The sequence below is a fragment of the Hyposmocoma kahamanoa genome, unplaced genomic scaffold (genome assembly GCF_003589595.1).
Source record: "Hyposmocoma kahamanoa isolate Upper Pololo Valley unplaced genomic scaffold, ASM358959v1 102, whole genome shotgun sequence".
In the NCBI taxonomy this organism is placed as follows: domain Eukaryota; kingdom Metazoa; phylum Arthropoda; class Insecta; order Lepidoptera; family Cosmopterigidae; genus Hyposmocoma; species Hyposmocoma kahamanoa.
The window spans coordinates 9563623-9588000 of NW_020653337.1; the positions used below are offsets into that span (position 1 = coordinate 9563623).

Below are 24378 nucleotides of genomic sequence, written 5' to 3' on the forward strand. Positions count from 1 at the left end.
GATTTCAATCAACAACGATGAAAACATTTCTTGCCTTGTATATTTTTAACAGCGACATCTATTTACGTTGCTTAGAACTATGTGGAGTTTCGCGTAGTTAGTAAGTACATTATGCTGCGATCAGGAAAAGTACAAGTACAAAGAAACTTTGCTAGATGTCGCTTTATTTAAATTTCACTAAAACCGTATTTATTTACAGGTGCAACAAAAATGGAAAGTTGTGATTTGTTTTAGGGTATACTTATGTACACTCCGTATAATTAATTCATAACAGAACACGCGTTTTTTTTTTCACCTGACCAATGATTAATAACTTTTCTAAGAGAATGCAATTTTGTAAGAAGTAAGAAGAAACTCGTTACGGTCTATAATTTAAGATCCATTTTCCTGTGTTCATTGCAAATAGGGTATTCATAAAAAAATTAAATTCGGGTAAGTTTTGTTGTAATAAGTAATATGCATTTGCAAAGCATTTGCAGTGAATAACTTGCTCAGTGTAAGTTTTTGATTTCGTAATCTCTAAGGAAAGAAATTACGAGAGGATAGATACACAAAATCTGATTTATTTGTTAATAATACATAGTTAATTATGTTTGTGATAACCAGTCAAGTGTGAATGTTAATTTTCCGTTATTATTTTTTCTAGTGCATCCTTACCAGTAAGAAATTGTTAGGATGGCGGCTCTCCAAGTTTGTATAATAAGAATTGTTACATTGCATTCCTTATTATGTTTATCGGATCTCTTATATTCTTATGATTAGCGAAAAACTGTTGCAAGTACGTACGTAACATTCTTATTATATCCAATTGCTCCAATCCCTCCAATTGCTTCCGAGGCCCCTACCGCCCTAGGAGTCTACAGGGGGTGGCGGTAGGGACCACTTTGGGAAACTATGTTCTAATACTATTGTGGCCTGGCAGTCAGCGACGCCGACTGCAGTCAGCGACGCCAACTGCGACACCAGAGTTCACAGGGCACGATTTGAGGTGGGCCATCGTTTGAATCGCACCGCACAATCAATTCAGGTTAGAAACAACCTAAAAATCCCCACCTGAACAAACTGTCCTTACTCCGGCCAACTCTGAGTTCGAAGCCTAATTAAAGACTTCCAGATTGGCCATGGAAATTCGTGTCCAGGAGGAAGACTCTCAGAGGGTATAATAAAGGTAGATGGTACATTTTAAATTGTGAAATTTTCGAATTGATAAGCCGCTACACTCACAAACATCACAACAAAATGTGGAAAGCGTTATATTCTCGTCAAAATATGGTGTGACATATAATAAGGTTGGACACCCCCTGAAATGTAAAGATATAAATCAGTGGTATTTCGTAATTAATATTACAGGAAATTAAGTGTTGATAATATTTAGTAATTAGGTACAAGTAGAATAAATGTGCGTCCTGTACGACTAAGTTATGACATCTTATCTTAATCATTTTTGTAAATTTCAAAAATTAGTACTTAGTAGATCTAAAAGATGTAATATTATGTATCTTCAGCCAGAGTACTCAACTCTGGCGTAGAAATTTATTGCATATTTCGAGAAGGCTTTCCCTGTACGCGTAAATAGCTCTCACATTTTTAACAATCCTTCTGGTTTTGAAGCAGCACGTTCTATTTTGAAGATACTTCTTAGAGGAGTTAAATAAACGGGTTGGCAAACAATATTTTGCATGTTGGTATATCCAGCAATTTGTTGATTTACAGCTTCTCAATACACAACATATTTCAATATTTTTTCTACATCTCTCTCATAGATAATCTTTCGTGTAGGTATTTGAGAACTGACAATGTAGATATTAAATAACAGTATGAGAACAAAAACATTTTTTAAATTCTGAATAGGTTTTTGTGTTGAGGAATGAATTTTTTGAAGGGATGGACAATAACTAATTTAGTGGCAAACGGTTTTCCACACCGTGGGCGCTGGTAAGGAGATTCCGAGTTCGATTCCCGGTAGGATCAAATATTCAAAATCAAAAAAATAAAAAACTTTTTAGATCAAAAATTTTCTAAATTGTTTAAGTCTGGGTGTTCTGGGAAATGCCCCAGAGTGAATTCCGTTGCTCTGGTACTCATAGTACAGGGAATGCCCTGGTTCCCTGGTCTCAAACCAGGCAAATTGGTGTGGTTGTCGGGCGCATTATTATTATTATTATATCTATTTTGAAGTCTCGCCTCTCCCAAGGTCTAAAAGATAATTTTGACTTTTTAAATGAGAGAGGCGGTATTCCCCGGCAGTGGCACAGTCGGCCGGGGTCAGGAACTCAGGTTATTATTATGATTGTTATTATTTAATGTTTTTAATTTTATATTTTTATTTATTTTATTATTGTTATTAGTAAATAAATGTTTTTAATTTTTTCTTGAGATCTCATTGGAAAAAGAACTTGCATGAGAGCATTCTCATGAAGTTTTTATTTACAGAGTTTTTACCTAAAGAATTGGAAAAAAGAAAGTTTTAAGGAACTGACATGGTAACTATGGTTTAAATTACAATCTTTGAAATAAGTTTAAGTACACAAATGATGTATTCAAAGCTTGGCGATTCATTGCGTCGTCTTTTGTAATATTATTTCTTCTCCTTTTTCTTATGGTATCGATGGTATACACTACAATGCTTGCCATATCGTGGTGAAAGTCGTACATCGTGGATTTGCCAATAGACGTAAGTTATTCGCCGATTGTTGCCCAAGGTGCGTCAGACGTAGAGGAATGGTAACGTCGTGCGGGGAGGCTCCTTTCGTGTACCCACGGAGCAGGCTGTCTACTCCCGTTCTCTGTCGGACATCCATACGAATTAAGTAATACTCGATCAAATCAAAACACAAGGTCATGTTTTTTTTTATGTAAAGATGGAGACAAACGAGCAGACGAGCCACTTGATGGGAGGTGATCATAGTCGCCCGTGGACATTTGCAACATCAGATGAGCTGCCTGCCAGTCTTTGAGAACCATGTAAACACGCTTCTTAAAGAACCCCATGTCATAGCGCAAAGGAAGATCATTTTACATCTTGCAGGTTCAAGGAAGGAACGAACGAGCTGCCCGCGTGGTCTTACAATGCCAGGCATCTAAGATGTGGGGATGGACTCTACCCCTTTGGCGGGAGGTGCGATGGTGGTAACGAGACGGTGGCACCAGTTCAAAAAGTTCCTCAGAGCACTGTCCAATAAAAAGACGGTAGAACACACACAGAGAGCCAACGTTTCTCCGTAGGCTAAGGGGCTCCACACCGTCTGCGAGTTTGGGATCGTCGACAATACGAACAGCCCTACGTTGGATGGAGTCAAGTGGGTCATACTGGTGTTTGGGAGCTTGTGCCCAGAAATGCAAGAAGTACGAAGTTTCATTTGCATTATGCGTCTTTTAATTTCGTCGTACCCCACTACAATACTACTTTTGAAACTGCCTCCGTGGCCGAACGGTTACCATGCCGAACTGCCACGCAGAGGTTCAATTCCCGGGCCGGTAGAAATATTTGTATGGTCTACATTTATTTCTGTCGTGAGTTTGGGTGTAATTTGTGGTTGTCTATGTGCGTGTCCATGGCACATGGTTTCCCTAGTGCGGAACTATGTTGAGTGTGTGCGTTAAAAAAAATCATACTTACGTACTTTGTAGCAGTTATTCTTTTACCTAGTTATTTCTTATACCATTTGCTTTTTTTTACTGCCTCAGAGGCCGAACGGTTACCATGCTGGCTGCCACGCAGAAGTCCCGCCTTTGATTCCCGGGCCGGGAGAAATATTTGCAGGGACTACATTTATTTCTCTCATAACTTTGGGTGTAATTGTGGTTGTCAATGTGTGTATCCATGATATCCGCGATATAGGGCCTTCCTAATGCTGTGCTATTATTTATTTATTTTTTTACAAAATACTGGAAGGAAATGGTTGGAAACTATTACATTTTTTTCGTCCATTAGGAAAGTGCACGGTTTGATGAAAGGAATAAGTCAAAGATTATTTATTCCATAGGTAAAATAAATTTACACTTGAAAACGTCACATTTAAGCTACTGCTGGTTCATTACGCTGACCTCCCTCAGAAGAACGAGCAAGAAACTCTAGGGATTGCTCTTTTCAAATAAACTTAAATGCTATGGAATACACTTTGAATCGAATTTGTGTGGATTCTGGAGCCGTGTCGTCTTTCCATACATCTTTATCTAACACGTAGTCTTCAATTTTGTAACATGATTTTTCGATCAAAATATTTTTAATGTAGTTTTTAAACTTAGGCAATGATAAACTTAATATATGCTCCGGAATCTTATTGTAAAAACGTATACAGTTCCCCATAAAAGAGTTGTTTACCTTGGTTAAACGAAATTGTGGTACCATGAGTTTGGACTTAGCTGTAAGGTTAATATTATGGATATCTTCTTTCTAATTGAAATTATGTATATTTTTGAATAAGCTTGAGAAGTCCAAAACCTCATCACATCTGTACGGTGTAGAAGGCTCCTTCAGAAATCTAGAAGTTGACTAATACGAAAACTTAGAAACATGTGAATTGTTAAGTCTGATGTTTCGCTAATGAATGAATATTCCAAATGTTGTTTATTTATTATACAAGGAAGTCACGTAATAAATAAGTAATAATTGTATGGCGACCTGAGCATTTCATTTTACTTAAAATGTAAGATGCAGTCATTATGCAACCATCATTCGTTTATCATAATCTTTGTGATCACGTAAAATACGACTCTGTACCGGAGATAATGACTAGATTTAGTAGTAGTAGAGCTCCTTGTTGGAGTTCGCCGAGGGAAGTACTGCCACCTGGCCTATTTCTGTCGCCAAGCAGTAATGTGAGCAGTAATACCCCCAGATCTTTGCAATTTTAAGCTCTAAGTGGCATTGGAATAGTTATGGACAGGCGCGTCGCTAACCACCAGGTGCACAATTTGGTCGTTACGTCACTTGATATTATAAAAACAGATGTGTATGGCGGCGGCGTTTGATTTTCGACCGGACGCGGCGGAGGGATCGACGTGAAATCAGCGAGGCATATATTTTTTTTGAGGAATTTAAAAAACATTGAAATTAATCTTTGTATTCATTGTCAGCATTTTTACACTTTGACTTGTAAATTAGGAGTCCCTACTTAAATTCTGTTAATAAAATCAACTTAAAGAACACCTTTTAAAAAAAAACAAACATAAAAGTAAACGCTAATTTTAATTAAGGCTAAGGTTAAATTATTTTAATGGTAGGGAAAATATTACCCTACCATTAAAACTATTGCATTGAATTTAATAATTAACGAAGAAGCTGATACTTTAAAACAAATTTTCATCGTTACGTAGAAAACGTCATAATCGGCGGCGGCGGCGGCGGCGGCAGTGCGGCACACGTGTCTACTCTGTGCTCGAAAGCAGTGCAATAGTGTGAAGTAAGCGCGATCAGGGCTTCGACCGAGGCGCGAATGCCGCGCGCCGCGCGCGCCGCCACATCTCGTCGCGCGCGGCGGTCGTCAGTTGCGCGTTGTCAGTGCCGCCTGACAGCGCGTTTCGATCGTGCGTGTTGATATGTCCGCGTGCACCCGGGTTCGAGAGCGTGTGTGTAACGCCCGAAGCACCAGCGCCTCGCTATGACTCAAGAAGAACTTTGTCCTCGGCTAGAGGAACAATTGAACTCTTCGTCCGGAAGTAATCCGGAGGACGCAGATGTTATTATACGTCCAGAAAGGGCTAGCGTCAAAGATATGATTTTACGCTTCGAAAGGACTGCTATAAACAGTTTCGGTGGATCTAGTGAATCCCTAGAAAGAAATAAGGACCTAGGCAGTTTGACTAGTGTTTTGAATCCAATTCATTATTTATCACCAGGGACGAGACCTCAAGATAGAAATTCGATTGCTTCAGTGAATTCCATACTTTCAAATGCTTCGGAAATAAGTTTCGAATCAAGTTCTTCTGGTTTTATTTCCGATAGGAAGTCGGAAGTTCCTAAGCCGCATAGACCGGCTCCACCACCACCTGCGCCGTTTAATGATACTCCTTCACCGGAATGTAAATCGCTCGTGGAGGAAGAGATTAGTATAGTGGAAAAAAAGCTTTCTTATACAGTACCAAGTGGTTCGCCAGTGGTAATGAGGCGGTCACGACACCCGCCGGTGATTAGAAAAAAATCTAGTGTCGGAAATTATGGATATTCGGCTGAAACTCTTTGGTCTTATGGTGTTAGACAAAGTGATTTAGAAAAGTTACTGAGATTAAAAAGATCAGAGTTATCGGATAATGAAGAGGAGGCACTAAATTATAATGATAGATCAGAACCTTCTGGTAACGAAAGCAGCAGTGACGATTCCAACGGAAATGAAACATCAGATGGTAAAGAATATATAGTAAATGTTGATGACGGTAGAACCGATACGTTGTCAACCGATCATTCTACGGACACTTTAATAAATGAAGAAGATAGTGGTGATGAGGGAGATGGTGAGAATCTGTCAGTAGTTTCTGATGAACGTAGTAATTGTGATAATGTTAGCATCAAGTCTATTTCATCATTGGAAATGGTGCCGTATCAAAAGTATGACAGCATTACTGTGTCTTCGGACGAGTTTGGATCAGAGGTGTGCCATGCGCCGGACACTGAATTCCTGTCTGTGAGTGCAGTGAATGAGTGGTGTGTATCTAAATCTATACAGCCTGTTTTGATGCCTGTAGAATCGAAGAAGGAGAAGTATCGAAGGTGAGATCACTTAAAATTGTGAGATATCTAATAAAAATATTTGCGATATCGTGGCCTGACTTTGTCATATATTGATAACCGACAGTTTTATCGTATACCTTTTGAGTACCTAGATAATGGTTTGTGCGTTTTTGTAAATTCAAGCAAATTCATGTTATCTAAACAGGTGTAGTAAGTACGTATGTATATATAAGCAATAAAGAAAAGAAGAACAAGATTATGTTTGTACAATACGTTTAAATTGGTATTATCGGATCCATGTGAATCATTAATATGCTTTGTTTCTTGGTAAGACAAGAAAACATTTTTGTCAAACGATGAAATAATTTATAAACAGTTACCGAAACTCGATGTGAATAGGTTCATATTATTGCACAAACGGTCCTGTTTAAGGTTTCACCTCGATGTTTACTCGTATGGTTCGATCGTCAAGTTATGCATTTAAATTCTATATTCGCCTAACAGTTAGGCTTGTTGAAGCAACATAGGCTTGTTGAAGCAACAATACTAATAGGTATTTACGATCTACGCTAATTTGTAATGTTTCAGCAAATAAATTTATTGATGCCTTGATATGAGTCGTTTTTGGTAATATTAAAATAAAAAATTGGAATCTTTAAAATAGATATTATCGCTAGCGTTATTTCGTATGTTTCATTTTGTTTTTGTAGTCATCGGACATCATACGCTGTCTGTGTGGGTAGCAAGGTCGTCCACTGTGTGTTTAGTATGTTGGCTGACTGTTTAGCACGTCGACGGTACAGCGCTGTATTAATCAGCTGATATAAATGGTTAGACAGCTATTACACTTAGCATTCTATTAGCTGGATAGCAATGGCCGCCTTTTTTGGGATGACCATATTGATAGTCATCGCTCAGACTTGCTTGTATTTAAAGTTTGATCCACAGTAAATATAGTTTCTATAGTAAGTTTATTGCAAAATTTAATCTTTTGACGCATCAGAAAATCTTCGAATAACACCATTTCACTTTTATTGTCCTTTTCAATGTATGAGTAGGCATAGAGTTATATATAATATCCTAATAGCCTTCGTTAATGAATAGTCTCACGAATTTATCAGTAATTAAATTATAATTTAAAGACAGGTGTTTTAAAAGTATGATTGGAAGTTAACTGTTAATTGTACTCATTAGGGCGTGATAGTAATTAAATCTGTACCATATAGAAAGTACAGTGACATAAGAAAACGGACTTTCTCGCAATTACTTGTTACCTTTCACTTTGTTCGTGTTACAATTTTTTTAATTGACCTATTTCTACCGCCCAGCAGTAATGTGAGCATTATTGCGTTCCGGTTTTGAAGGGTAAGGATCCTGGTGAAATTATGGCACGTGGGACTTGTCAAATTATGTCTCAGAGTGACGGGCGCGGTGGCAGTGCCCCTCAGATCTTTGGGATGGATGTAAAGCTCTGAGGATCAAAAAAAGGTCATAGCTACGAGTGTTTCTTTTCTATGCTTTAAATTACAGATTTCACACTTAGTTCATAATTGAAGTGTATTGTGAGAAACTATGTCCACACGTTAATCTTTTTTCGATTGCTGTGAAAGTAGGACGCTTAGTACTTAGCACACAGAGTTCTTACTTAATAGTAAAATACTTAAGTAACTGTAATTTCAGGTAGTCTATTACTACACACAATTGAAAAAAAACCTTAAATAAGCTTCTGTATTTTCAAGACTTAGTGTACATAATTTATAAATACCCTTAATAGCGCGCTCTTTGTTAGCCATTAAAAATTTCACGTGTTATAGGTAATTTTGTGTCTTTGTACATTGACGTTTAAACAATAGTTAATAGTCTTTAATCTTCTTTGCTATAATTAGTAAGTCACACGTTATAGTTGGCTCGACATTCGTTAGTTACGAGTGTGGGCAGTTGATTCATTGCCACAAAAAGTAAACATTAAGTAATTTGGCCCTTTAAAGACCCGTTGATGTAAATTAGTTAAATATTGTGCTTGCAGGTGTATATTGTTTAAATATAATGTATTAATTGATTAGAAGACTACTCTTTAAAGGCATGTGTAATACTCACACGAATACAAACAACCTTTTCTTTGTGGGGCTGCCTGAATAAGCAAAGAAACATAAACCGTTTCATAGTAAATGTTTATTTCACCAAATATATGAAATGGCTGTATTTTGCGCAATTTCGCAGGGATTCATGTAGTAAATGTCAGTTCGTGTACTGAATTTGCCCACAGAAACTTTCTACCTAACAAATTAGGGCCTTGTATATTGTATATATTGTTTTTGGTTTTTTATTGGCTATTCGCTGTAAGCGTTCAAGTGAACAAGTTAGATCTCTCTCTCAACTTGTTTAACCACTTAAATTTTCAAGAATCATATTTATAAGTAAATAGATATTTATAACCTAATAGATGTTAGGATCTTAACAAAAAAAGGCTGGATAAGGTTCTGGAAATGTGAGGAACGATCACATTGGGTACCAAAATGTCAGACCGCAAGTAAAGGTTCTTTATTCAACGAGGTAAAATAATTTAATCACGTCCCTGCCTTAAGAGTCTATAATACCTCAGTTCGAATTAAATTGTTTTCCGAATGAAATTTTTTACTAACACGGTTCATTTTGCTTGGATCGAGCGGCAGCGACACTGGGTTTAATTCAGAATTACTTTTTATTGCCATTTAAAAAAATTATATCGTATAGTCATAATGTATTTGTGTACATGTTTTATTTAGTTCAGTTGACATAAATAAAAATCATTGGTGTATGTAAAGTACCTATTGAATACAGCTGTTTTCTAGTAAAATATCGAGGTAAGTTTGTTTTTTTGTTAAAATTTTTAGAATCGTATTTTCACACTGTATATTTTTTTCTATAGTAATTGATTGACAGTTATGCGGAATCAACCAAAGCTATTTGAGGTAGTATAGACTCTTAAAGACTGTAAGTAAGTTCGAGCATCGTCACTAGTAAATGAGTACAGTTTGACAATATTATGACGTATTTCCCTGACGACTCATAAATTCTATGTTATAAAGAAGAACAGAAATATGTAATGAATATTTCTTTACGACAAACAATGATGTCAAATGTTGACCATAAATACAAAAGACCAGAATTTGCAAATATCGCAAACATCGATTTCCAGAGTTAATGAAGGAGGACTGGATTTAGAAATGCCAACTTAAATGCTTCTTATACGTACATACTTATTTACGTATTAACACAATTTTATATTGCATGGTCACCATAGCAACTATTCATTAAGTTGCGAAAATGCAGCAGCGGCAGGATACCTACTCTAACACGCTGACCATTTGTGACTTGTACCGGTTAACCATTCACAAATTGACCATGATTAATTTTATTAATACGTCAAAAAGGAAATCGAACGGTAATGAGTCCGATTAAAATGGTCATTTAGTATAGATCCATTAATTAACATTCAACCGCACAGAGTAACCACAAATGGGGAAAGCGGGGAGAATCGGAGATCAGTAGAAGGGTAAAATATAAAATACTTATTGATAAAACTTTTATTAGGCGCTTTAAGAATATATCGAAAATGACTGATTGGCAAAGTCCAAGTCAAATAAACGTGAAATCGTCATACTGATTAAACTCTACTCATTCTCATTCGTAAGGCAGATTCCGCAGAGAAGAATGAGCAGGCTTGTAATAAACAAACACTTATATCCGCTAATATTTACAAATACATAATATATTCACTCGTACTTGTGCCTGCATAATACTGCGCATGAATCGATATTTACCTATTCAAGATAGTAAGCATAGAAAACAATTACTGCTTGTGATAAAATTCAAATTTTAAGTGAACACTATGGTTAAGTATTAAACAAAATATTCGTCGTGGTGTCATTATTATATACGGCGCACTTAACTATGAAGGACGTAATTATTTATACAAATATCGAACGCTAAAAAATCCTTGAATCCGGCTGGATTCGAAACAGAGCCTTCAGCATACCGTTTTTACGCTCTCCCAACTGAGCTACGAAACAAATTAGCAGAACTTACGAATTTACCTATGTGGTTGTATCAAAAACAAAGATATGCAATCTTCGTTTTTGGGTTTTAACGACTTTTTTGCCGTGCCTGGCGCCATTTGTGAGAAATCTATGGAAGTTTTCTTTGACTCACTTGAAGGATGTATGAATTCTTTAGTCTCTTGAGATATATGCTGCCAATGTGGACAGCTTCTCAGGTTTCAGAAGTTTCGTCTTTTTGGCATGTGTATATTTACTCGAATGCGGAGAAGCCAAAAGATAATTTATAATTATATGTGCGTGTGTATAATATTTATGCATATAAGTAGGTGCTTTTATTTGTTTCCTCGCATACCTTAAATACTCAATCGCTTTGTACATAAATGTGGCATTGTTGGAATTATATCAATTGACAGCGTATCACAGGCCGTATTTAAAAATATAATATGACTTCCGTGATACGTCCTAAGGATTTAGTCTAAAAATCACACAATTCTTTTAAAACTGAAGAGTTTTACGAGTAAGCAATCTAAAGAAAATAAATATATGTCATATCTTAATAATATATTTTAATTTATTTAATAATTACACAAACATTAACACGGTTTTAAACGGTTCTCTTAGACCTAAACGTAACACGTACGTATATATAGTTTTTTACACAAGGATATAGTTGAGGTATGCCGTTATTGTTATTTTAAATAACAAAGACAATAAATAGTCACAATTCGATTTTATTGTGGATACCTGTAAGCCGACGTTCACAATAAATCTTTGTTATATCGTGAGCCGTTTTCAATAAAAACCTGTGGGTAAAAAAGTGAGTAACGTAAAAATTTTAAAAATATGAAACTTAAAGATAGGAAATGAAAATATTTTTTCGGATTTAAGTCGCGTATAGTCTTTATGTCTATGTTAGGTCCCATGGTCACAGCTGACGGCAGTCGAAGGTGTAAAGAGCCCAAAACGTTGGTTTCTTTGAAGAAAAAAAACGATTATACGCAATTTAGACCTGAAAACATAGTTTCATTTTCTTTATTATGTAACAATCGTGAAAAATCTAATAATTCGATAATAAGCCTAAATAATTAAAATACCTACGACTATGTCAAAAAATGCGTGCCTATATAACTAATAAGTTCTATTTCAGTATTACTAATAAGTCGAAGTCGGATACTATTACGCCTATCGAAAATGTTGAGCGGCCTTCGACTTATGTGAGTCAAAATTAAAGTAAAAGTTTCGCTCTTATTTTAAACCTTTTAGTGTATGCCATTTTTATTTAGCGGTTTATAAAGTAAAAAATTTAAATTCCGAAACAAATTAATGTTTTCGTTCTATCTTATGATTATATGCCTTTTACATTAAGTGGGCCAGGCCGCACACGCCGATGTCCTTTAGTAGATTTATTTGTATTGAAATATATTTAAAGTACCGAAATACTCAATTGCAAAAACATAGTCAATTCCCACAACGTAATGCGTTATTTTTAAAATAACGCGCGTATCGCTTATCCAAGGTTGTTCTTTTGACTTGTATCATCTGTATTATCTATTTTTGGACGATCAGTGTATCCACTTTCGTAGAGAAGTCGATGTGTATGTGGTATTAGATACAAGAAAAGTGTAATGCTTAAAATATTTAGAATTTGTATAGAGGTACCTCTATAAAAATTTTAGGTATTTTCAGCGTAGGAGTACGTTTTTATGACAAATATCTGTGGTGTTATTACAATCTGCCTTACTGATAATTATTGTTTTTTGTATGCCTTTATTGAAATAACAAATAAATGTGTAGACTTATTTTTAAATTTGTTGTGTAATTCTGTGATAGTCACGCGTAAATGTTACGGCGATGCCACAACGTATTATCACTTTTTCTTTATCCTTTAGAAATTCGCAGGGATACATTTGCGTTTATGATTACAGTTAAAATCAACGCCATTTACTATAAGGCGCTCTAAAGTCAAACTGAATGTCGAACGTGTTGCAAACTATAGATAAGGAAACACATAATTACCAGAAAATACTACTTCATTGTTTCAAGCAGCCACTGGCACTACCCATTTTAAATGACGTAGTAAGTAGCAATACATATTTTACGCCCATATGTAACTTTTCCGCGTGATCGTAACTACGTTTAACATGACTATACCTACATAAGGTAAAACTAGGTTTAACAGAGCGCATTACGTACGAATGTTTTGTGAAATCATGTTGTGGGTGTGTTAATCAAATGTGAATGTTTTACTGTAAATGACAAATACCAAAATGTGTGAAAATACGACTTTAAGATAAGTGTTGAAGTGATTATGATTTTAAGAATTTATAAGTAAGTTTTGTGTTTATTTTTCTTTCGGGATGATTTAAGATTAAAGATAAATCTTTAAAAAAATAAATCTTTAAAAAAATAAATCAGTTCAACAAGCTGCTCTGCTACGCAGAGATCCCGGGTTCGATTCCCGGGATGGGTGAAATATTTGTATGACTTACATTTATTTCTCTCGTGAGTTTTGGTTTTCCCAGGGTTTCCCTAGTGTTGGGCTATGAGTATGTTGTGTTACTATTATTATATTTATATATAAGGTACGTACGTACATATTCGTACAATCAATTAGGTACATTATTTACAAATTGATTTGCATGTCACACTATGCGTCTCTGTACGTCAGGAACAGTAACCATTTTTTATAAAGTAAAACGATTCCTTTTTGTTTTTCTCGAAAATTTAAAAGCACGATTCGGATATTAAACAAAATGTGTTTTTTTATTAAAAAATAGTTTTTCACTGAGAGGCCAGCTGTACAATTTAATGTTATTAAACAAACACCGGTTCGTTTTATAATTCAAGATTGACGGGGCAGAGATGTAATTTCGATAAACGTGAATCTAGCCTTGACAAAATTATTACGCGATAAAGATTTGTGCTGCGGTACGTGACTTTTAACATTTTAAATTTATTCGAGTGTAACATCAACATCAAATATGTATGTGATTTTAAAAACTGATATGTCCATTGCTTGTATCTACGCTTTTAAAAATAGCAATTGGTCTATAATAGAATGTAAAGGGTGCACAAAATTTGGGTCATGTCCCATATTGAATTATTTATAGTCGCAATAAACGCAGTACAAAAGATTTGTTCACTTCCTTAGCCAAATCCTACGTTTATTATTTTGTTTATTATCATGTCGTAAGATGGTGACCTAGTTGATAATACAACGTGCGGGTGTAGCACATGTCGTATCATTTATTTGTATATGTACGTTTGTAACAATGTCGTATGGGTTGGGAACTTTTTAAATCATACGGATAACTGATACGTCATTGGACTTTCCACTCAGTCTGACCTTCAGAATGATGTGTTACTAGAACATTTTCTTAATTTTTTCAGTTGGAACGGGAGTGGGTTTTCAACATTTTAGGATTTCAAACGGAACATTAGGCTCTTTTTTTAAATTTAATATTATAACATATTAATAATAATATAATAATAATAATATTAATAAAAAATAATATTAATAATATTATATTAATTTACACTGCCGTGTAAGGGAATGGAAGGGATTTTTTGTAAAAAATTGAATATAGCATAATTAAATTTATGTCAATTGCGTAACGTACCACCTCAAGTATACTCTAGCCAAATACGATATAGAATGTTTAATAACAAAACGTTGCTTGGCAACCAATGATGTAATTTTAGAACAGTATTTTGCAGAAGCTAGTGCTTACTACAGGTTTAATATCTGTGCTACAAGTCACCAGAAAATATTTACTGTAAAACAGTGTTAGGTTAAAACGCAAAAAAATCATATGTTTTGTTCGTTGACTTTATTCTACATCGAATTTGGCTAGAGTATAGATATAATACAGTAACTGCGGGAATTCCTGAGACCGCGCAAGGATTCACCGGATGATCTGGATACGATAGCTCGTATCTAGTTTGTACGTTGCACGATTGACATATTTATAATATGCTATGGTTACAAATTTTGCTACCATTCGGACGCAATGCGAATTGAGTGTTAAACTGGGTTTCTTGTTACTTCGTATTTTCGTGATAGCCCACTGTACGACGAGTATGTTACTTGCTTATAGTATTTATGTGGTCTGTGGTTACTTGTCTATACTCTAGCCAAATTCGATGTGAAATAAATGTGAACAAACAAGAACATATGATTTTTTTTGGTTTTTATCTAGACATTTTTACAATAACCCCAATCTCCACGCTTTTCCCCGAAATTTGATTAGACTATTGATAATCTCCGAATCATGTCTGTAATTAATTTTGCTTAAAAGCAGATTATAATCTAGTAAGTGATTTTGAAAGCAACATAAAAACTACTAATAAGTAATTAATTATATACAAAACTGTGTCGGTCCTAATGGTTTTTTGTTTGAAGGGAGAAATTGCCAACATTCGAGTTAGAGCAGTAATTTAAGTTTAGAATCGGAATTTGAAGCTGGATGAGATATTTAGTAGATGAATAGAAAGTTAAATCTTACAGTTTTGTTTCTTTTCATCTGCCATTGCCTACTGTCTAGCAGGACGTATTAATAGGTATTAAAAACTGAATTCATTTATTCATAAATCACCATAGGTACTTTACAAATTTTATAATAATTGCTTAGATAAGTATTGTTTCTACATAATTTAATTAACTGCTAACATATTTAAATTCTAATTACGAGAGCGGGCCGTGGGTAGATCTAGCCTAAATAATAGACACTGGCAAAAAATGTTCTTTACACTTTACATGTTCTTTACAAAAAATGATCTTACTGTGTTCTTTGATTGCCTAGCAACGTTTCGTTTTTAAGCATCATCTAAGGAGAAGATTTACAATATAGTTCATAATTATCTGCCACTGGATTTCACAGAAAGCGACTTAGGAATGAACCAAGAGAAGGTCAGCATTGTTTTTCTGTACATTAGATGACAAGTATTTTGGAAGGTTACTTTGTGCTATATTGCCAATTCCATGTGTGCCACGAGCTTGACGTCGCATCTGTATAATTTGCGCTTTAATGGTTCTCGGAAATGATTGCGAGAGTTGTGCAACAATTCCCATTGTTTTAATTGTGAGTTAAGTTTGTTTTTATTGCCTGTTTAGCGCGGTCAACATGCCGTTAGTTATCTTCTAGGCGCCGAGTCGTTTATTTCTGAAGTAGGTATATTGAGTCACCGAATACACTGTCTTGACCATTATATTTATTATTTATGTTAACTCTGTACTAATACATCTTATTTGTAAAACAAAATTAAGTCTCTTTCAATATATAGATTTTTCTTTAACGTTGTTACGAACTTTTCGATTTAGTTCTTATTAATTTTATTAGTACGCTAGTAAGAAAGAAGGCGAAAGACTTTCTGAAGTTACAAATGAACTAATTAAAATGACTTTTCTATAGAAAACCTCGTCGTTGTTTCTAGTTTCAAGACTGAAATATTAAATACCAGTTGTACCTGACATGCATGGCAATGCCATGTTTTCAGCATGTGCAGTCTTGAACCCGCATTGAATGAGCGTGGAGGGTTATGGCCTTAACCATTGTATTCCGTCCAACCATTTTTTACTTTTGACAGCTTAAATTCTAATCATTTAGTGATGCCCTGATGCGTTTCGATTTGATTTTTTAATATAATCGATGGAGAAGAATCAGACGATTCATTATAATAAATAAAAATATTTTATAATTAACATTTATAATTTATTTAATTGAATTATACATTATTATGCAGGTACCAAAATTTATCAACTTGAATAATCTTCGTTACATAATCTGTCGACTCGATGAATATCGGAGTTATAGAGTACGTCGCTTCACTATAATAAAGTAAAACAAAGCATCCATGCAATATTGCATTTTTTATCCATGGTTGCTTGTCAATAATTATGAAAATTCGTAGGCATGCAAAAGTAAAATGAATGGTTGGACCACAGAACAATAAATACAGCAGAATTGGTCAGTTAGCGACCGACGCGTGCCAACATTAGGTCTCGAAAGACCTACTTGGGCTCAGTCTGCCATTTTTATTTTGTATGGCATGGTTGTGTCATTCTTTCGCGCAAATTCCCTAAAATCGTAGAAAAATGCCTCATTGTGCTGTTTTGGGGCGCAAAAATTATGGCCGCACCAAATATATTAACCGTAGTAGTATTTCATATCATCAGTAAGTCTTATTATAATAAATTTTCAATTTTCAGTTTATCGAACTGATTCAGATGTTAATCATTCGTCATAATCCAGCTACTGGCCGTAAGATGGCAACACGTTGAATAAAAATTCTATATAAAATCAAAAACGTCGTAACTTGCAATAAAGGTATTGAACTTTCAACGATATAGCGACTGGGTAAAGTTTAAATTATATTAACAATCCAGAATTTGTTACATCTTTTTAAATTAGAAACTATTACCAATCATTATTAAGATTTCGTAGTGTTTATCATTTGTTTGTGGGCGTTTTGGCGACAGCGGTTCCGATAGTAATTGAGACTTAAGGCACTTCTATTGTTTTTTTCTTCTGTGGGTCGGACGGAGTATAGTATTATTATGAGAAGTATGGTAACGCGATACAAACGTAGCTGCACGGCGAGTACATTTGCACACATAAATATAAATACGAGTATAATAACGCACATACTCAACATTTGCATAATAATGAAAGGCGATAGGGACGACTAGCGCTATGCAACTCGAATGCGTCGCGAGATTATGCGAATTTGTGCGTCCGTACAAGGCACGCGCAGTACGTGCACACCACACAAGCTACGCTGCTACGTTTCTTAGAAATAATCCATGCCCAACAGTAAGATTTAATACTACAGAAGCTTTTGCGGGCATGAGCACGATTCACGAAAGTTTTATCGCAATTGGATGAATAAGAATAGTATGCTTACGGAACAAACATGTATCCCTTTTTATGTACATATACATATATAGAGACAACTAAAATTGTAATTGTTTATACTGTAAAGTGCTCTCACAACGTACTGAAATTAGAGGAAACTTGGCTCTGATAGCTTTGTCAGTTTTGAATCTAGTTTTGAAAGGACCAACTTGAAGTAGTTTATAATATATGTTTAACTATGTTCGTCGAATAGTGGAAATAGAAACGAGAAATTGGATATTGTAGCTCTATTTGCTTTAAAACACTGCAAAATGTTTAGTATCTAAATTGTAAGGTACGTTTTGTAGATTTTACGGTTGTGAATTGAAGATACCAACCGCGATTATCACGACCTCCGATTGTTCTCAGTACTGATTTTTACTCTGTGCACGTAATTCACGACGTTATTGAAACAAACCAAACATCGTCTTTTGTTTCGAAATTTGTTAACAGGTACTTACGCAAAATTCCTGAGTGATGAATATCCAAATATAACGTTCCGGTTACCTACGTGTACTATAAGTAGCAATAGAGCTGTTTGTGAAAGAGTACGTCCAGGGTAGTACTGCCACCTTACTTATTTCGGCCGCCAAGCAGTAATGTCAGCATTACTGTGTTTCGGTCTTGAAGGGTAAGGTTGCTGGTGAAATGACAGGCCCATGGGACTTGTCAACTTGTCAACAACTGTTGTCGCGCATGACTTGTTCGTTCCGTCACTTGATATTATAAAAAAAGGTCACGGAACTCAATATTACTTATTTTATTTCAATTACACTTTTCTAAATTGAATTGGGTTTGATTCTCACTTACATTCATCTTTTGTAATTGTTGTAAAAATATTAATATTACCTATATAGCTATATTAGACAACATCACATACGTTGTTCAGATTCCAAAGTAATTAACTAAAGCACTTGTGTTATGGAAATCGGAAACAAAAGACTGTACCACAAACACCAGACCCGAGACAAAATTGAAAAGTTAGTTTCTACGTTGACCCGGCCGGGGATTGATCTCAGGACGTCGGAGATGGCGAAACCATGAAAACTGGTGTGCAAGCTACTCCACCACAGTGGTCGTCAAGTGTGCTTGTGTTGAATTTTTTTATCCGTCTTGATTTACGTAAGAAAATAATACAAAGTTTTATTTTATGCTGTTGAATAAGGTCGGCTAAATTTGAAAACCTAGTACCTATCTCCGGTCTCAGAATCCCTTTTTGCTCTTCAAGCGCAATATCGGGCAATTAAAGCTTAAAAGAATAATTTATAGACACTTTTTAGTTACAAAATTAAGATGTAATCATAGATTTACATATACAATTATTTCTAGTAATTCTGTTTTTTGTGCCTATCTAAAGTTCACATTAATGGAGGTACGAGGTTTATGAGTTTAGCCGATGAAAAGTAAATATTTCTTCTATACTTATCAGTGGCGACGCGTGAAAACTTTCGTCAGTAAAGCCGGTTCAAAAAAGTCACCTACCTGAACAAATACTTTTTTTTTTCGTAAAAGGCGTGCATAGTATAATAATCGAATTGGACTAATTGAATCATTTACAAATAAATGTACAGAAAATACAAAAATGTACCTGTAAAAAAATCTTGAAAAGACGCCTTGGAGAAACTTAAGACAACACTTATTAACAGACAAGACACAGTAATGTAAAGGTTCCATAACGCTAAATAAAAATTTATTACATTATTTTAACAATTAATAGTTATTAATAGATATAAAATTAATTATACTTGTATACAAACTTACATGTCGAATCGTAGAATTGCGACAAGTGAATGTAATTGTTGCCACTTTATTTTGCTATAACACGAGTTTCTCTTACCTTTACATAGGCTAGACCTAGTAAAATAAGACACCTAAACAAACATTTTTGTAACGCTATTTATCGTTCAGCATTTACAAAATACTAATAGGCCTTTTTAATTAATATGTTATTATATTTGTTTAACAGTAAAAAAAGTTTTATACTTGGCAACAATTTTTCCTAAGAAACACATTGGCAGCAAATTCAAATCAACCTTCACGCTATATGCAATAAGGTTTAAATTTAAGTGAATATTTGATTGACTCCATCATTAGCGGGTTGCCGGCGAGCCATTTCTGGTTCGTTGTCAGATAACCTCCAAAAAGTGCCCCTTTCAATAACTTTTATGTTATTACATGAATTCTAAGCATTATTTATTTAATATGACTGCTTGCTGACTTAGTCTGTGTTATACATAAAAAGATTACTTTACTAAGTCACAGTAATAAATAAAAATTAAAAAAGTGGGCAATTTCTCATTCATGGGAGCCGGTTCCACGTCGCCCTAATTTTTAAAAAAAAAGAAGAAAAAAATTAAACACTCGTGGAAATTGCAATATTTTCCATCGAGGATAAACTCTAATAACTTGCACGTCGAATACATATCGTAACTTTCCAATTTATTCTAAACAAACCATGTTTTCTTGGGAATACAAAATGTGTCTCAATTTTTTCTTATCATTAGTGTCAATTCAACTAAAAGCCTCCTAATAACCAAAGTTCATACCACAACACCTTCACCCTTCGCACACTTGAGAAGGGTCTTCTGTCGGATTGGAGTGTACACAGTGAAGTAACCTGTGCATCTCCGTTTTAGCAAAAAATCGACTTAAATACCAATATCAACGCTAGTGACTAAATCGTTCTCATTCATGTAAAGCAATCTATCTAAATAAGTATTAAGTAATAGTTTTATAAACTTTATTGTACATCATCATAACATCATCATTAGACAAAGGGAACTTTAAAACCCATGTGCTTTTATAACGGTCCAGCATATCTTACACATCTGGCAATTAAAAATGTATACAAATATCATTATTGTCGCTCTCATTCTTGTCTACTTTTAAGTCAAATAGTTACTTTAAGCCAAACATTTTACTTGAAATATAACAATTAGATGGCGATAGTGGTGGTGATGACGGTGATGATCATGATGATGGTGGTGATGATGACGATGATGATTGTAGTGATGTTGACGATGATTGTGATGATGATGAGAATGGTAATGATGCTGATGATAATGGTGATCATGATGATGATGTTGATGATGGTAATGATGATATATTGATGTACAACAAAATTTATATGACATTAATAAAATACTTATTTAGATTTATTTATTAATTACATATAGATAGATAGACAACCTTACACGGATGAGAAGGATTTTGATATAAGAAGTTATATTAAAATATTTGTTACATGTTAAATGTTTTTTTCTGAACGATAAAATGTGTGTTGTAATAATAATTTCTCATCACTGTGCCGTCTTTCTCATTTATGTTTATGAGAAAATCATTCGTGTGACCTAAAATATCGTTTTTTGTTGCATTTAACATAAATATTTCTGTGATTTTAAAATTATTGACATTGCTTGAACTTATTTGTACGTTTAAGACCTTAAAACCAAAAGAAAAAAGTGTTTTACAAAAATCATTCAAAAAGTGCCATTGAAATTCGAAAAGTGAAATTCACCCTTCTACGAATGTATGATAGCGGACTTGTGCAAATGTGTGCGTGAATTTTGTTGTACTCGCGTAGGTTTTATGAGCGAAATAAAAGCCGAAAAATTACCGGGTTAACTCGGGTTGTGATTGGTTAATAAGATCTATCGGGAAGCTCCGTATTATCAAGGACAGGTTACTTACTACACGTTTATTAATGAATATTTTGAGTAAAGTTTTTAGGTAGAGGGGTATGCGCGCTGTCTCGTACAGTGTTTTGATCATACGTGGAAAATTTTAGAAAAGTCGGTGGAATGGGCTATATATAATATAACTCGTAAATAAACAATCAGATAGTATGAATATCAGTATATAAGTATTTATACTATATGATTGTTTATTTATATCTCTCTGATGTTTTTCTTTCTTTATCTCTTCGTAATTCCGTTTCCAAATGTCCTTTTTCTTCGTTATAAAAACAGAAGTTGAACTGAAGACCTTGTCAGTGGTCGAAACACCAAATGCGAAAAAACAACATCAAAAAATAAATTGATGCAATAATGGAGATATTTGCACAGGTGGCCATAATTGCTTTTCGATTAAAAACATGTGGGTAGAGAGATTTTCAAATTGACATTTATTCTCGAGTTTTGAGCGATTATATTAAGCGAAAGAAATAAACCTAAATTTGGCTTGTCTTTTGTCACCCATATTGCCACTATTACTAAATTCACTGTATGCATAACAATGAATTATTTTACCTATAAGTCTGAAATTCAACATAAACATTTTGTCCTCAGACGATTGACTGAACGCGTCAACGAACTTCTTCACACAGAGAATGTCTACGTGGAAAGGTTAAGGCATGTAGTCGAGAACTACATTCCCGAGATGTCTCGGGATGACTTGCCCACCACTCTGTGGGGTATGAAGACTGATATCTTTGCGAACATAGAAAAAATCTTCAGGTTCCACGCCGAAGAGTTCCTGCCTGCGCTGAGACATTGCGAGAATGACCTCAAGAAGTTGGGGCGGTGTTTCAGGCGATTTGTAAGTAACGTTTGAATTAAAGTTCTTTGAATTATGATATTCAGTTATATGATGCTGTGATTTAGATCACATTTAAAACACGATGGTGGATTTATTTTTATTGAATGTCACGATGTTTAATCACCGTGATATTCATTTATAAGGCGTTGAAAGCCAAAAGACTCAATACAAATTTGTATAACAGACATGGAATAATTTCGTCGACGAGCTCAGTTGACAAAACAACGGTACGGTACAACGTGGACACAGGTTCAAGCTAGAAGGAATTTTTCTTGTATTCGATCTTTGTATTATTTTTTTAGTGATGTCTAAACTGCTAAAATACGTATAAGAACAATACTAGTTAACCCTGGAGAACGTACTAGCCTTTCTTGAGTAATCATAAAAAATTAATAAATTATTCATAAAACAATTACTGTGAATTCATCGGTGTCACGGCCTCTTTAACTAGCAATTATAAACTGGATTATCCTTCCATTTTTATCAGATTTATAGATAGACATAGGCGGGGCAACTGTTATCACAGCCAGGGGTCTAATTACAATGGTTTAACACATTCATGCGATTAGTAATGCACGATTCTTCACAGTTCCGCAAGTAAATGCTACTTTGACGTGGAGGTGGATTTTACTGCATTTCGCAATGTTAAGTGAAAGTACTTTAATTTCTCGAAAATTCTGGGTCACTAGATGGTATATTGAGAAAAAAAAATTGAAAAGAACATCAGGAAGTGAAGGTACCGCCGATTATCATGTATCGTAGCATACAGTGTATTCGTAAAATACTAACTTAATCGCAGGTCTATGGCACTATTAGTCACTAACATCATAAATAATTTCGGTTCTATAACTTTTAATAATTTATCAGATTTTACTGTCGTACAAAAATTATTTAAAATAGGCTCTAAACAGTGATAGCTCTTTGTGGTAACGAAAGAAAGCGCTAGCGTTGGCCTTACACGGCCTGCTAGAGCAGTTAGCCAAGTGGTCGGATAGGGTAAGAAACATCGATGTGCTTCGGCGGACGAATGTCTTCGGCATTGAGGGATATTTAATGCGGCGTCAGCTACGTTGGTGTGGACACGTCTCGCGCATGTCTGAATCGAGAGTTGCGAAGCGTATTTTCTTTTTTGAACTTCAGAATGGCAAGCGGAAGCAAGGCGGCCAGTTGTTGAAACACTTGAAAGACACATGAAAAGTTGCGACATCAAGGGGGTCCTCGAGGTGGGAGATGCAGTCGAGTTGCCGTTCTGGGTGGAGGCACTTTGTGAAAACTCAGGTGACAAAATTTGAGGAGCAGAGACTGTCAGACCTGGACGCGAAGCGTGATGCTCTCAAGGCTAAGACGGCTGCAGCCATCTTTTATTACTATGTTGACGGTGTCCTTACGTGTCGCCAGTGTTTGCGAACATTTACCAATAAGATTGGCTACTGTAGCCATCTAAGGGCACATGAAAAAGCAAACAACCGCAACTCTAATTCTAAACAATAGCAGTCGCTGTAGCCGGAATCGGCTAGGACATATACACACACACACACACACATTAGTCCAATGCAAAACGCAGGAGCGGGGGCCGGGGTCGTGATCATCGGCGAGGACCCTTGCATGTTTGAACTTACTATCACATACAGATCTAAAAAAAGTCGGACAGTGCAACAAAAACTTAAAACTTTCTTTTTGATAAATTTATTATGTTTTATAAAAAGTCACAGTATACAAGTTGTTATTTATGATGTTAGCTACGACTAATACCAACGCGGTAAAAATGTAATCAAAGACAACTAATTTATAAAAAGGTCAAAAGTTGATTATTTTTATGTAGGTTTGATTCAAATACAACAAATGGATAACTCGCTTGTAACTGATACCGAAAAACAGTATTTTCTCCACCAATAGACATTGTTTCTTAGGAACTGATCAGATTGTGGCAATCGCTGTTCGTGGTCTAGTCGTTGCGGTCCGTTGGAAGGTGATTTTCTTCTGAATAAAATGTCATATTGTAATCCATACGAGTAAAAGACTTTCATTGCATTTTTGTTTACAGGAACAAAGGTTCAACATGTACGTTATGTACTCTAGGAATAACAAGAGAGCCACGAGACTGGTGTTTGAGCACAAACAATTCTTCCAGGTTTGTTGTTTTATTACTTTTTTGTTTTTCTTGAGTGGATATGTGATTTCACTTCTGTAGTTTGTTCAGACAAAAGTTTTTATGATGAGTCGACTAAACGCATAAGTT

At 35.1% G+C, this 24378-nt stretch overlaps 1 protein-coding gene across 2 annotated transcripts in view; it reads left to right on the forward strand.

Moving 5' to 3' along the window:
* Positions 1-5448: 5448 nt before the first annotated feature.
* The window catches only part of LOC113234301 (pleckstrin homology domain-containing family G member 1-like), a 43302-nt gene continuing 24372 nt past the window's right edge, over positions 5449-24378 (forward strand). Inside the window, exons 1-3 of one of the 2 annotated variants that reach the window (XM_026469609.1) lie at positions 5449-6709; positions 21890-22139; positions 24184-24270. In XM_026469609.1, coding sequence (XP_026325394.1) covers positions 5604-6709; positions 21890-22139; positions 24184-24270 — 1443 coding nt within the window. In that variant the 5' untranslated portion in view covers positions 5449-5603. The remainder of the gene's footprint in view (positions 6710-21889; positions 22140-24183; positions 24271-24378) is intronic. The other variant, XM_026469602.1, reaches the window with a different exon arrangement.